The 14,087-nt window shown below is 41.0% G+C and overlaps 1 protein-coding gene across 11 annotated transcripts in view; it reads right to left on the bottom strand.

Moving 5' to 3' along the window:
* The window catches only part of FHIT (fragile histidine triad diadenosine triphosphatase), a 1,501,152-nt gene that overhangs the window by 173,995 nt on the left and 1,313,070 nt on the right, over positions 1–14,087 (bottom strand). For all 11 annotated transcript variants that reach the window (XM_068557818.1, XM_068557827.1, XM_068557828.1 and 8 more), the window contains one exon: positions 1,326–1,394. In XM_068557818.1, coding sequence (XP_068413919.1) covers positions 1,326–1,394 — 69 coding nt within the window. The remainder of the gene's footprint in view (positions 1–1,325; positions 1,395–14,087) is intronic.

Raw genomic sequence — 14,087 nt, 5'->3', positions numbered from 1 at the left:
GTATGTCATATATTACATGCAACCACCTTTTGAAGTGTATGTATTATATATTGTCTACATTTTAAAGAAAAGGGGATTAAAACACAGGGTTTAAGTGACTTGTCCAACATCACACAATCCCAGTAGGTGGCACTGGGATTTGAACCTAATTCTGCCTGTCTCCGACGTTCAACATCTTCAAGTCTCGTACCACAATCTCCCTTAGTGGGTACTTACGATTTAGCAATTAATGGGGAAAAAGAAAACTCTTTTAGCAATTACTTCTCCTGAGAAGCTTCTCCTAATGGGTAGGAGATAGGGACATGTGTTGCTTCACCTGTGAGGCTGGGGACACTGGGAGAGTGTACACGAGAGAGCAAAAGAGTGTGGAGGAGAGAAAGGCCACACACCAGCCTCAGCCTTGGACATCAGGTCTCAAACTGGGCTGAAATGTAGAGCCCTGCAGCTTCTGTCACAAGCACATTTGGAATATAAACAAGATTTCAAGGGGACAGTTCAGCCTAAGAAAACAGTGTTTTCACCTTTCCAACCAAGCACTCCAGAGCCCCACTGCCATCAGATCAGCTCTTACACGTGGGGAACATAGGTGCCCTCTCCCTGCTGAAAGAAATATTTAAACTGAACTTATCTTCTGATATTTTACACCAGCATATCCATTAGAGGGTCTACACTCCGCATAGCACAGACAGACATCTGAAGGTTCTCATGTAGATGAGGTCCTAGGAGCAGATCACCTGGTTTCTGCTGCTCATCTTTAGAGTGGTTTCACATTTATATCCTTGAATGGAAGTAGTAAGTTAACTGCTAAATGCTTATGACACAGGGGTTACACTCATCATTCAAACCAACCTAGTTTCTGCTGACCATAATTCAAAGTTCCACTCTGAATAAATGCTATTAGGAGAGACAAGCTGAGTTCCAAAGTGGTTTTAAAATTAAATGTAGTATTCAACTAAAAAAAGAAAAAATCACGTATCAATCTGCTTGATTTCCATTGGTGGCACTCTAGATTATCTCCTACGGAACCTCTGGGCTGTACCTCCATGAAAATGTTTAGTACCTTGGTAAACGACAGGACAGAAATCACAAAGACACTTGGTTTCTGCCAGATTACATTTGAAAAAGAGAATCAGTATAATTCATTTGTCTTCAGTTTCTGCAATGGCCATTCTTGGCTCCTTGGCCTCTACTGCCACTTCCCAAGTCTTATATTGGGTAGAATCCCATTTAAGACCATATATCTAGGGTACCTGGTTCATTAGGTTGATTTCATCACACTGCCAGCCCCGATGATCAAACGATAAGATCAGAGAGCGCAGACCTACCTCATCATAGATGCTGTCATTCCTGTGAAAGTCTCCAGCCTTCCTTGGGAGAACGTGGATGTGAACATGCTGAAAAAGTACAAGGAAGAAAGAATAAAATGTGATTATCTCCCCATATATTTCTAGACTTGATAGTGATGTTCTCATGAAGTCCAATTACTCCACATTGGCTCCTGCGGGATTATTTTTCAGAGGAAGATGGTGATCCCCTTTAGTAACTATATCTGAAATCGGCAGAGAATAGAGGCTCAAAACAAGAGGACAACGTGGTGGCATATATGAGAGTGTGAGTGAAATGCCAGTGTTTTCGGGGCTCTGTGCAATTATTCACAGTTGTCAGTCTTGGCTGTATTTAGCCAGTGCTTTGAAATGACAGCATGTCTTAAAAGGTGACCATAGGGACTCTGAAACTGACAGGAAATAAGAATTGGCTAACAGAGAACTGCATAAGTACAGAGCAGAGGAGCGAAAGTAGAAAGGAGTACGGAGCAAGCTACAGAACCAGGGCTTCAAATGATAATCAGATAATAGTAACATCAATAGTTCTCACGTATTAAGTGTTGAGTTACTATGATAAGAAAGCTCTGGGTTTGTCTTTTATCTCATTTAATGATCTGAATCATCCCCTGAGGCAAGTTCTACTAGATCTCCATTTTACAGATGAGGAAATCTACGCTCAGAGAGGTCAAAGCCCCAGAGGAAGTGGTAAGAGTCAGCACAGGAAGCCAGCCCATCTGGCTCTTACCACCACATTCTTTGTCAGCACATAACACTGATTCTGTGAAGTTAATCTTTTAAACAGTCCATTTCTCCAGTCTACTAAAGCACCCAGGTAATATACATAGCAATGCTATTATGCAGAGATCATGAATCAAGGCACACAGCATATCTAATTCAATATCCTTCAAGGCTAAACTGCCATTGAAAAGTTTTATTTCCAAAGAGCCTCTATTGTACCTCAGCCTAAGTTAAACCTCACTCCTGCCCTTGAGCTATGTTCACAAACCAGGGGGAGGAATGTGAAAAGGAAAAGCCTAAATGTGGACAGGCAGACAAAGAATCAAACCTAGTCTCCCATCACACCCACCCCTTCTTGATTACAGGGATCAAGCTCCAAGTCTCCAAGCCTCCAAAGGGCCTCCGGGGAATGTGAGATTAAGTGTCCCTGTGGCTTTGCTGCATGAGGAGGGGAAAATGATATGCTATTAAAGCAGAGGCAGGGAACAAGGCGGCCCAAGGTGAATAAAGCAGAGAGGAGCTTCACATCAGCCCCTGAGCACATGGTCCCCAAAGAGTGACATGTTCTTCCCAGAATATTCGCCAGTTAATGATGAAGCCAGTCATGGATTCCTCAACAACTGGGACGAGCGCATGCCTAAGTCACAAAGACTATGCGAGCAGCGGGAGACAGGGAGAAAAAACAGACAGGGAAAAATACACCACAAACTACCCATGGAAACAAATTCTTAGAAGGAAGCAGTGCGGGATAAACCCAGGCTGAAAGTGATTGATGCACGTGGGCTAGTTGACTTAATAGCAAGACGGCAAAACTGCCACGGTACATGGAAATAGCCCACCCTTTAAAGAAGGCGTACTCAATCTTTACTTCCCAAACCTGCAGCTACCCTTTCCCCCTCTTTCTTCCCTTCCTCCCTCCCTCCTTTCCTTCCTTTCTTCCTTATATCCATCCATCCATCCATCCATCTACCCACCCACCCACCATCTCCCTTGGACCTTTCAATAATCAGGTATTCCAGACCAGTGTTCTGCAGCCAAACTGCCTAATGCAAATCCTGGACCTACCACTTACTAGCTCTTTGGTCTTGCCTCATAAGGCCTATATCTCAGTATCCTCATCTATAAGGGGGGTTGCAAACGTTTCGACCTCACAGAGTTGCTAAGAGGATCAAATCTGCTAACCATGTCCCTAGCATGCTGCTTAGTACATACTTAATACATACAACTGCAGCAGTATTACTCTTACTTTTTATTTATGTTTATTTATTTTTTAATCAGCAGATAGAGATCACATTCAGGGGTTGGTTCCCACACCAGCAGGGAAGATATTTAAGAAGCTCCTTGAATGGGACATGGTTAAAGTTACTCTGTTGCTAAAGCTTATTTCTGTTGCTTTGACTAGTGGTTCTCAAATCTGAGCACGCACCTGGGGCTTGGTGAAACACAGATCGCCAGGCCCCTAGAATTCGCATTTCTTACAAACTCCCAGTGATATCAATGTTGCTGGTCCAGGGCCATACTTAGACAACCACAACCATGGCTTACAGGATCCATCTGGTTCCTGACCTCCTCTCCTGAAAATGTGCTAATGTAAGCACCAAGGTCACTCACTGTTTTGCCTGCCCTGTTGCATTATGGGAGACCTATTACTCAATGCTTCCTCGACTTGCCGCTCTCTGGTCACCCTCTGTGCCTTGTCCTTATGAATATGTCTGTTCTTGTCCTCTAATGACATACAGGTGGCTGTGAACTTACATTAGGGAAACCTCCTGGGTCCAGGCCCATCCCACACCTCTTTTTCTTTACCTTGCTCTCCTGGGTTAGTGTTCAGGGCTATTTCTACAGGCTCTGTTACCACCCTGTCCTGGAATTGCCACCCTTGATCACTGGTAACCACTTTAAATTCACTGTGACACTGATGACAGTAAACAGCTCACTGTATAGGTGATGTTCCCCAAGGGCATAGCTCTCAACACAGCCTGAGAGCTTGACTTAAATTCTTAAGTGACAGACTGATCACAAGATCCTGACAAACCACTCAACTTCTCAGAAAAGGGAAATCACCATAGAGCCTGCTCAAAACCTCGCTGTTGTGAAGGAATACCATTGCCATGGCCTTCCAATAGAATGGCATTCTGATAAAACCCCCATGAACAGCACATACTGAGATAATTCGACATAATTCGTTCTTCATATTGAACTTTGGTGATCACAATTGACTTTTTTAAGTGCTAACAAAACCTCTAATTAAATTTTACAGTATAGCTGCTTGAGTGGGAAGAGAATTTTTAAAAATCCATGATGCACTGCATACCAAAAAAGTTTTCATGGTCAACTAAAATTCCACAATGCTCACTAGCATAGTGTCAGAGAAGACCCACTCAAAAGACACATGGTTAAATTTGTTTAATTAGCAATCCAGAAACTTATTTAATTATGGAGATCGCCACTCTTTATTCATATAAGATCTGTTTACATTTTTCTAACATTTATAATTATTCATGCAAAAATATTTAGAACCAAGTTCTAGTCTAGAAACCAGGGATATAGTAACGAACAAGACAAAGTCCCTGCCTCCATAGAGCTACAATGCAAAGGGTGATACAGAAAATAAGCAAGAAAATAAATATACAATTTAGTTTCAGGTGGATATAAGTGTCCAGCAAAAAAACCTAGTGGGCAGAGCTAAAAATTCAGAACTGGGACACGTCAACATTTGAAGTTTGGGAAGAGAAGAAGTAGGACTCACATTAAGGATACAGCACAGAAGGAGGCAAATCAAGAGAGGGTAAGTTCTCAAACTGATGGAAGAAGGAATTTCAAGGAGTGTATCATCAACAGTCAGCACTGTTGAAAGCTTGAGTTAGTTTCCATGAAACTGGGAGAATAAAACTTAACTAAAAAGCACATGACAAGATGCTCAACATCATCAATCATTAGTAAAATGAAAATAAAGACCACATTGAGATATCACTTAGCAGTCAATAGAATGGCAATATTAAAAAAAGAAAATAACAAGTGTGGATGAGAATGTGGAGAATGAGAGCATTCACAGGCTGTTGGTGAAAATGTAAAATGATGCCACTGTTTTGGAAAATAGTTCGGCACTTCCTCAAAAAGTTAAACATAGAGTTACCATATGATTCAGGACTCTACTCCTAAGCACGTACCCAAAAGATCTGAAAACAGGTCCACACAAAAACTTGTATATGAATATTTATAGCAGTATTATACATAATAGCCAAACACGGAAAACAACCCATATGCCCATCAAGTAGTGAATGTATAAACAAAATGTGGTATAGCCAGACAATGGAATATGATTTGGCCATAAAAAGGAATGAAGTACTGCTAAGTGAAAGAATTATGCTAAGTGAAAGAAGCCAGACACAAAAGGCCAGATATATCATTCTGTTTATATGAAATGCCCAGTATAGGCAAATTCATAGAGATAGAAAGTAAATTAGCAGTTGCCAGGGGGAATGGGGAGTGACTGCTAAGGGACATGACGTTTCTTTTGGGGATGATGAATTTATTCTAAAATTAGATAATCATGATGGTTGCACAACTCTGTGTATATACTAGAAAAACATGAAACTGTATACTTTAAAGAGAGTGAATTTTATGGTATGTGAATTATATTTCCATAAAACTGTTATTAATAAAAAAAACTGAAGCGGATTTTTTTTTTTTTTCTGAAGAGGATTTAAGATAGAGTGGAAGATGAAGAAAAGGAGATAAATAAGCACAGATAACTTTTCCAAGGAAAAGGAGTTTCACAAAGAAATCCATGGCAGTAGTTGCGGAGGAGGGAGAAAATCACTTGTGAGGAAATACGGGTTTAAGTTTCCTGAGTCTACTAGTTTCTACAATTACTATTATTATCCTTAGTAGTAGTAATTGTTGTTAATATTTAATGAAAGATCACTACATACCAGTCCCTGGGTTGATTTACATCATTATTTCAATTAACCCTTACAATGCTGCCTAGAGGTTGTTAATAAATGCATCACCATTTCCAAGAGACAAAATAGACCGAAGAGGTTAAACAACGTGGCCAAGCTCCTGAAGGCAGTGACCAGGAGGTGAAATCTGAACCTGAGTCTGTCATCAGACACTGGAGCATTTGCTCTTCACCACCAAGTGACACCATCTCTCAGGAGGCCACCCTGCCTCTCCGGATTCCAAATACAAGGACACCTCTTCGCCATGGCCTCTTGATGCCTCTGCCAGCTCCATGATTTCTCAGTAATGTCTTTGATCACATCTGCAAGTTCTTTCAGACCTGCATCCCTCAGGGGATGGAAACTGCCTTTGCCCAGAGATCTCAATTCACTTAAAGCAAGGATGTTATCTCCTAAGTCCCATTTCCACCTTCCGTCTTCCCAGTTCAAAGTCATGTCAGATATATAGATTAACCAAGTTGTTCAATGAAAAGTCTTTTTTTCCCCCTAATTTATTAATTGTATGTAGTTTGCACCAAGCAGTAGATCCACCCTTTCCTGGCTCATCTGCCTGAGGACATTTTAGCTTTTAAAGCCCTTTCCGTTATCTTTTTCTCCAAATGTAGGGTCTCTGTCAGTGTTAATACCTTAACAACATTTTTATAGGTCCCGCCTCTTTTGCACGATCTGTGTGTCTCCTTCCATCCTTTTGAACACATCTACTTTACCCCATACTCACCTGAGAATGGTCAGTATAGTCACACTGATGTGTCTTGTCCTTGTCAGAATATATTCTAATTTGTCTATAAGGGATAAAATCATGGTGGGGAAAGGGCAGGGAAGACTAGAGAGAGAGAGCTACCCTGTTCCATAACTAGGGTCCAGCAACCTCCACCAGTTGCCCCAGTATGAATCCCTCTCCCTCAGATTAATGAGTAATCACAGAAGGCAAGTCTGATTCTGAAGAAAAACAAAAACACTGCTTTGGGAGGCCGACAGTGGACCCTCCAGTATGTCCATATCCTAATCCCAGGGCTGGTGAATATGTTAGTTTGTATGGCAACGAAGAATTACAGTTGCAGAAGGATTAGCATTGTTACCAGCTGACCTTCATACTCTCCCTGTCAGCTGATAAAAGCATTGTTACCAGCTGACAGGGAGAGTATGAATGACCCTGAATTATCCACCTGCACCCAATGTAATCACAAGGGTCCTTAAAAGTGGAAGAAGGTGACATCGCCAAAATTTAAACTTTGTGCTTCAAAGGATACAGTCAAGAAAGTGAAAAGGTAACCCATGGAATGGGAGAAAAATTATTTTGCAAATCATCCATCTGATAAGGGACTTGTATCTAAGACATATAAAGAACTACTACAACTCAGTAATAAAAAGACAAAAAACCCAACTAAGGAAATGGGCAGGGGATGAATAGGCATTTCTCCAAAGAAGATGTGTAAATGGCCAATAAGCAGAGGAACGGAGTTAGAAGGCCATCCCTTCAAAACAACTTCATGAGAGTCTGCCTCCCTCCCTCCCTCCCTCCCTCCCCTCTTTGTTTTCCCCCCTTATAGGCAGATAAGAATAAAACCAGCAGAAATCAGATTTCCCAGCATGAAACACATTACTAGTGAGGGGCCATATAATTTATTGTCCAAAGGGGAATTTGGGGAGTGAAAGGAGGCATTGTTCATCACTACACTGGCCTGTTTATAACTATAGATGGGCCCCGACTGACGATGGTTCTACTTAAAATTTTCTAACTTTACGATGGTGCAAATGTAATAAGTAGAAACCATACTTTGAATTTTGATCTTTTCCCAGGCTCGCGGCGATACGTGGGTCCGTACTCTCTAGTGATGCTGGTCAGTGGCAGCTGCCACAGCTCCCGGTCAGCCACTGGATCACAAGGGTAAACAACAAATACACTGACAACCATCTGTACCTAGACAACCATTCTGTTTTTCACCTTCTGTATAGTATTCAATAAGGTCCATGAGCTATTCAACACTTTAGTATAAAATAGGCTTTGTGTTAGATTTTTCTTGCCACCTGTAGATGAATGTAAGTGTTCCCAGCACATTTAAGGCAGGTTGCTAAGCTATGATGTTCTATAGGTTACGTATATTAAATGTATTTTCACCTTAATGATATTTTCAACTTACGATGGGTTTATTGGGATGTCACCCTGTTGTAAGTCGACGAAGATACGTATACGTCTAAACCCAGACTGTTTCAAATAAACCAGGGCATACACTCACCCAAATATTAGTTATTTAATTGGGAAGGATGATAGCCTAACTAAATTGGGATTTGACATCCCCTCAACCTGGCTTAGAATCCCAGATCTGCCACTTTGACCAGTTTGGGTGACCTTGGACAATTTACTTACTCTCTGTAAGCCTCCGTTTCCTCATCTGCTGCAATGGACACAGTAACAGTTCCTATGTCTCAGTGTTTTGGTGAGAATGTGACAATGCATATAGAGCCTTATGCACAGTTAGTGGTACATAATGCTCTCACGTAAATGGTAGCAAATGTTATCATTGATAATGACTTAAAAATGGGGAGATGAATGGTGTGAAAGTACTATAAATGTGTAAGTAAAGTTTTTTTTTACCTTATGAGAAAGAAATGACTGAATGGTGTGTCCGTGTTTTCTCTACAGAAAAGAAGAGGACTAAATTTGGGGGATTCTTCAAATAACAGATGAAACAGCCCCCATCTCTTTAGATGCTAGGACTGCATCACTCCTGTTGTTCAAATGACAACAGCCTCAGAGTAGTGGGTGATGCGTTTATTTCCACATCTTTGTTACTGTCAGGGAGGAAGAAAACTTTCCTCTACCCTTCTAGGTTCTTCTGGCTGCTCTAAGAATTAAACTGAGATAAGACAGATTAACAGGAGAAAATCAAACTTAATATTGTACATACGGGAACCGAATATGTATGAGAGGTACAGAGACAGAAAACGAAAATGAGGTACATATGCTGTCCTGAGCTAAGGAATGGGATAGGGGACTGGGGCTTCCAAGGACGGGAGGGTCATTCACAGGACGATGAGAAGAAGAGCAAAGTTTGGTAATTAGATGTCTGCCCTGCCATATAGACGGGGACATTTAGATAAAATTTATCTTTGGTAATAACTCTTTTTCTGGGAAAAATCCCCAATTGAAATTCTTCTAGGTAGTTAAGGGAGGGGAAGTAGTTTCTCTTGAGCCCACAGGGTCTCCATTGCCTTTAGCTCAACAGAATCCACGTGCCAAAGCGCACATCTTGGGGAGGCCTGCTCTGAACGCTTACATTACCTAGATTATATACTTAAGCCTCTAGTACAGAAGAAAAGAAGCCTGGGACTTCTTTTTGAGACAGTAAATGGTTCTATTTGATGAAAAGAGGATGTTCTGCCCTTTGGAAGTCAGGGAGAGGTAGGAGGTAGACACCAAAAATCTACAGTAATTTGAGAGTTACAATCTACTGGAGGAAGCCAAAGAAGTGAAAAACTAGAGGCAAGATAATGGGAAGGGAGGCTGTGTTAATGCCTCATGCCCAGATGTTTCTCTCCACATGGCAGTAACTCTACCACCATTCTTCCCTTTAATTCACTCACTAAAGGAAAATGGAAGAAGCCACTTGAAATGTAATTGTCTCTTGATGTTCCCATTTGAGTCTACTGCACAAACAGCAGGGAGATTTCTCATTTTGTTCTGTTTACTGTAGTAGGGTTAAAAAAAAAAAAGGAGGAGGAGGAGCAGTTCTCCCAGCACCCGCTTTCTTAATTGGTAGTGATTTCCTTGCCCCCAAAAGCGAGTGGTTTTTAAATGAAGTGGGTGCATTCTCATAAGCAACATCGCCGTCTTACAAACGTATCGTTAAAACAGGAGAGGTGATGGAACTATGACAATAGCTCCCATTTCCTTCTCAGGGTGAGTGGCCTATATGCTATTCATCTTTTATTTTTCTTCTCATTTGCAATCAGTGCTTCCTTTACTTTACCAAGACAAATGATAGAAAAGGTGAGTTTTCTTCCCCTATGTCCTGTTTTGAATTTGTGAGCAATGGGTGAGGAAGTTAATCTACTTTTTATCTGTTCTTCTTGTTCTAAATTTTAGTGGGAGAACACCTCAAAACAAAGAAAACAAATCTCTCCTGGGTTTACCCACTACCTATTACAGCATCTCGTGATCCAGTACTTTACAGTGAAGATGAGCTATTCACGTGTGCAGCGTGGAGGACGGGGGAAACTGATGGGCAAAACAGATGCACTGACACTCGCTCATGTTTGTTCAGTTCTCTGGGCTTCTCTTCTTGTGGAGGGGGAATTGAAGAAGAGCCTGCCAATTATTTCCACCTTGTGAGCTTAAAGCCCAAAGGAAAAGACACATACCCAGGCTTTCAGAGTTCAGTGACACTCTATACAGCATCAGATTCCATCAGCTTGCTTGTATTTGACTTGAAAAGACCTTAATTTTTTAAAAATTTGAAATTTAAAGCTGCTTGGTCACTAAAAGCTCCTTTAAACTCTCATTGTGGTTTGGAGCCATACGTCATGAAAGCTGTGGCGCTCAGACGATGTACTGCACTCATACATCATTGGCGCACCATCCCTCTCATGATATATTATTACAACTCACAATTGGAACAGCACCAGTGATGTTCGGCTTAAAAACACAACCGTTAAGCCACGAAACTCCACAGGGTCTCAGCGAAGTCGGAGATTTTCTTGAAACTGAATTGGTTCTTTACCTTTTACATTTTTTAAAAGTTTCTCAGTTTGACTGGGACAATTGGGGCACCTGGAAAATTGTGTTTCCTCTGTTTCATGAAAGGCACACCAGCTGCAATAGGCTACAAGAAGGAACCTGCTAACACGGGGGCCAGAAACCATCACTGTGCCTGTGCCTTTTGACAGACAACTAATTTTATTCCTGAGTCAAACATGTCAGGGTGTCCTCAAGGCCCTTGAGCAGAAGTACTTCCAGTGACATTTATTTTGGAACTTAGTAGCTGGTAGTGTTTTCACACTGACCCTAAACTTTGCAGCAGAAGGTGAGGCCTCCCCAAACCAAGTGAGGAAGAATCCAGCCTGGAAGAAAACATGAGCTTTGGAAATAGGTGATGGTCTGGAGTGGAATCTATTTCGCAAGGCTCGCTGTAGAACCGAGCCCTCTGGTTTATAGCAGAAGCGGGTTGTCAAAAATATTTTCAAAACTACTATTGTGTAACATAGTAATAATAAAATTTACTGACTATTTGGAATATGCCAGCATTGGTCTAAGCACTTTATCTACTTGTTTCATAAAATCCACACAATAATTTTATGTGTTAGAATATTGGTTTTCTCTCCACTTGAAAGATGGAGAGATAAAGAAATGGAGGCCTTGGGAGGCGGAGTGAGTAGGTTTTCTCAACTCCAAAGCCCAGGTACGACACTTCCTACCGGCACCTGCGGTGTAGTGAAACACAGGCCAGCAGGAGCCATCATCCCTCTGGCCCGTATGCCACTCACCCTCAGGATACTGAGCACTTGTGCAAGAGAGGCCCGTGAGAGAACAGATGTCTCACAAATTTGAGATAGATCTTGTAAAATATTCTATATTATCATCTTTTGGCTCATGATTGATGTTCAAAGTGACAATAACAGCTTCAAGTTCTTAAAACTGTTCAGCAAGAAGACAGTAGAGTTTGTAATCATTGCCCTTAAAAAAGCTGACCAACTCAAGCAAGATCTGCAAAACCATGATAATCCTCAAATATGGTCATTCCTGCAACCTTAGGTTATGCTCCTGCAACAAGGCAAGTGGAAGCCCAGGCAGACCCTTCCAGGGTAGCCACACAGGCAGGAGGTCAGAGGTTCTTTGTGAAACTGGTTCTGTTTGCTGCCTTGCAGGGAAAGCGCCTTAGTGCTACTTCCAGTAAAACAACTTTCAAGAGATACAAGAATGTTTCAGGATCTGTCACCCTTGTATTTTATGAGCTACCATTGTAGTTGTTGTGTTTATATATTCTTGGTAGAACAAATTAAAAAGGAACTCCCTCCATGTGGAGTTCCTTTCCCTCCTTCTCTCCATCTTCCTCTCAGTTTTTAAGAGCCAGTTCAGATGTCACCTCTTCTGTGTGGCCTTCAGACTCTCCAGGGTTCCTCTGATTCTTTGTATGTATCTCAATGACTGCTTTTATCACAAAATATCAAGAATTACAGTTCTCTCTCTTTCATTAGTCTGGAACTCTAGCTTAGTCCTTACCATATTTTCTTCCTGATTATTTCTTTGCCCCTCCTCCCAGATTCCTAGCTTAGAGAACACATTGTGTAATTGTTGGAAGGATGGATACGTAGATGAATAGATGGATGGACAAATGAATGGATGGATAGATGGGTGGGTGGGGAGATGACTGTAATCTTAATTTGTTAGCTTGCTTAAAAAAAAAAAGAAAAAGAAAAAGGTAACCTCATACACATAGATCTTCTTCACCACTCTTGTCTTTTCCCTCTGCTTAGGAGTTCCTGCACATGCAAGAATGTGGTCTAGGTGGAGCCATTCTGACTGCATGGCACATGCCTTTCTTCTCCACTGAAAAGTATCGTTTTATCAAAATGTGAGTTTGAAGGTCTTATCTTTCTAGCTTCGTGTATGTCCTTTTAAAAAACTTCTCAAATATGCTTGAGTGTCTGGAGCAAATAGCTTATCCTGAAAACAATCAGTATCCAGGCGACTGCCAAGGGGAGGGAGTCTTTGTTCAGCGTTAACTTTAATAAGAGTCACTGTGATTCTCTCTCAGGAGAGAAGAAGAACCCTTTCTTTGGATAGCTTCTGACCTTCACAAATTAATTCCAGGATGCATTCTTCACTAGGAAGAATATCTAGCATATGTATTTTTTATTTACACACCATATCAGAACATTAATCTGCAGAGTTATTCCCTCTGGGTGTCTTTCTGTTGGATATACAATAAAGGATTTGGATGCAAATGAAACAGTGGTGGCATTTTTCCTTGTCTTACTCATATCGTGACAAATGTACATTGCTTTACTGTTTGCCATACACGTAATTACACTTCTTTAATTTATGTTTCAATAAAACATAAAATAATAAACATTTACTGCTCCATGAATTAACATTCAAATGAAGCCTCTAATGGAGGTTACATGTTTTGAAGCAGCTCTGTGGCTTTCCAGAATCTCGCCCTCTACTTAATGAGCATCATTTCCATAATCTGTGCATTATTGCTTAAGCCTCCCTTTAGGAATATTTCACAAAGCAAAAATTTTGTGAAATATTATCGGTCCAAAGGGGTAAAAAATGTTAAGGGGATTAGCAACTTGTCCTGTTACAGGGACAGGACAAGCTTTCATGTCCCTCCAGACACAGTGATGCGGTAATTATGGAGACGGTGTTTCCTAATTATCTCCCTAGCCAAGTGCATCACTAGTATAGTTTTTGCCTTTAATATCTGGTTTAAATAAGAGTAATGAGAAACCCAGAAAAGTCAGCCATAAAGGGCAAGCTTGTGCTAATTCCCTTTCTAGTGCTAGGAAAGGGACCAGGAAGGTCAGGATACCACAGACTGGACCTTTCTGAACGTGGTTAAACAGACACATGACTTGAGTATCAAGTGGTCACCCTGAAGTAACTGAATCCAGACAAGATCCTCGGTTGAGCTTCAAGTTGATGGTGTCACATATTGCTATCAGTGCAAGTTACTATTTAGGAAAATTACTTAATATAGTTTTAGGGCATTATCATTTCAAACAATTAAAAATTCAAATAATTTTTTGCAAATGGTGTTCCAAAAAGCAGGTGCTTTTAGAAAAAATCACTAAATCTTAACGATATATTTATTTATTTTCTCCTTGTCCAACAGCTAAGACTGGATTGTTTAACTAGAGGGGGAAAAAAGATGCCAGGAGAAATCAAGAAACAAAGATCCTCTGCAGTGTGATAAGATCCAGAAACCCAGCCTCCGCTGAGAGGTGATGAGAAGCATTAAAGTGACAGCTGTCACTTCAGGACACGTCGGCCTGCTTTAGTGGTGGGTCGGGACAATTTATTTAACCTTTCTCAGGGGGCACTCATTTACACAGA

Source organism: Eschrichtius robustus, chromosome 12 (assembly GCF_028021215.1).
Source record: "Eschrichtius robustus isolate mEscRob2 chromosome 12, mEscRob2.pri, whole genome shotgun sequence".
NCBI classification, from domain to species: domain Eukaryota; kingdom Metazoa; phylum Chordata; class Mammalia; order Artiodactyla; family Eschrichtiidae; genus Eschrichtius; species Eschrichtius robustus.
Note: the sequence above shows the minus strand (reverse complement) of the source record. Positions and strands in the feature narration are given on the sequence as shown.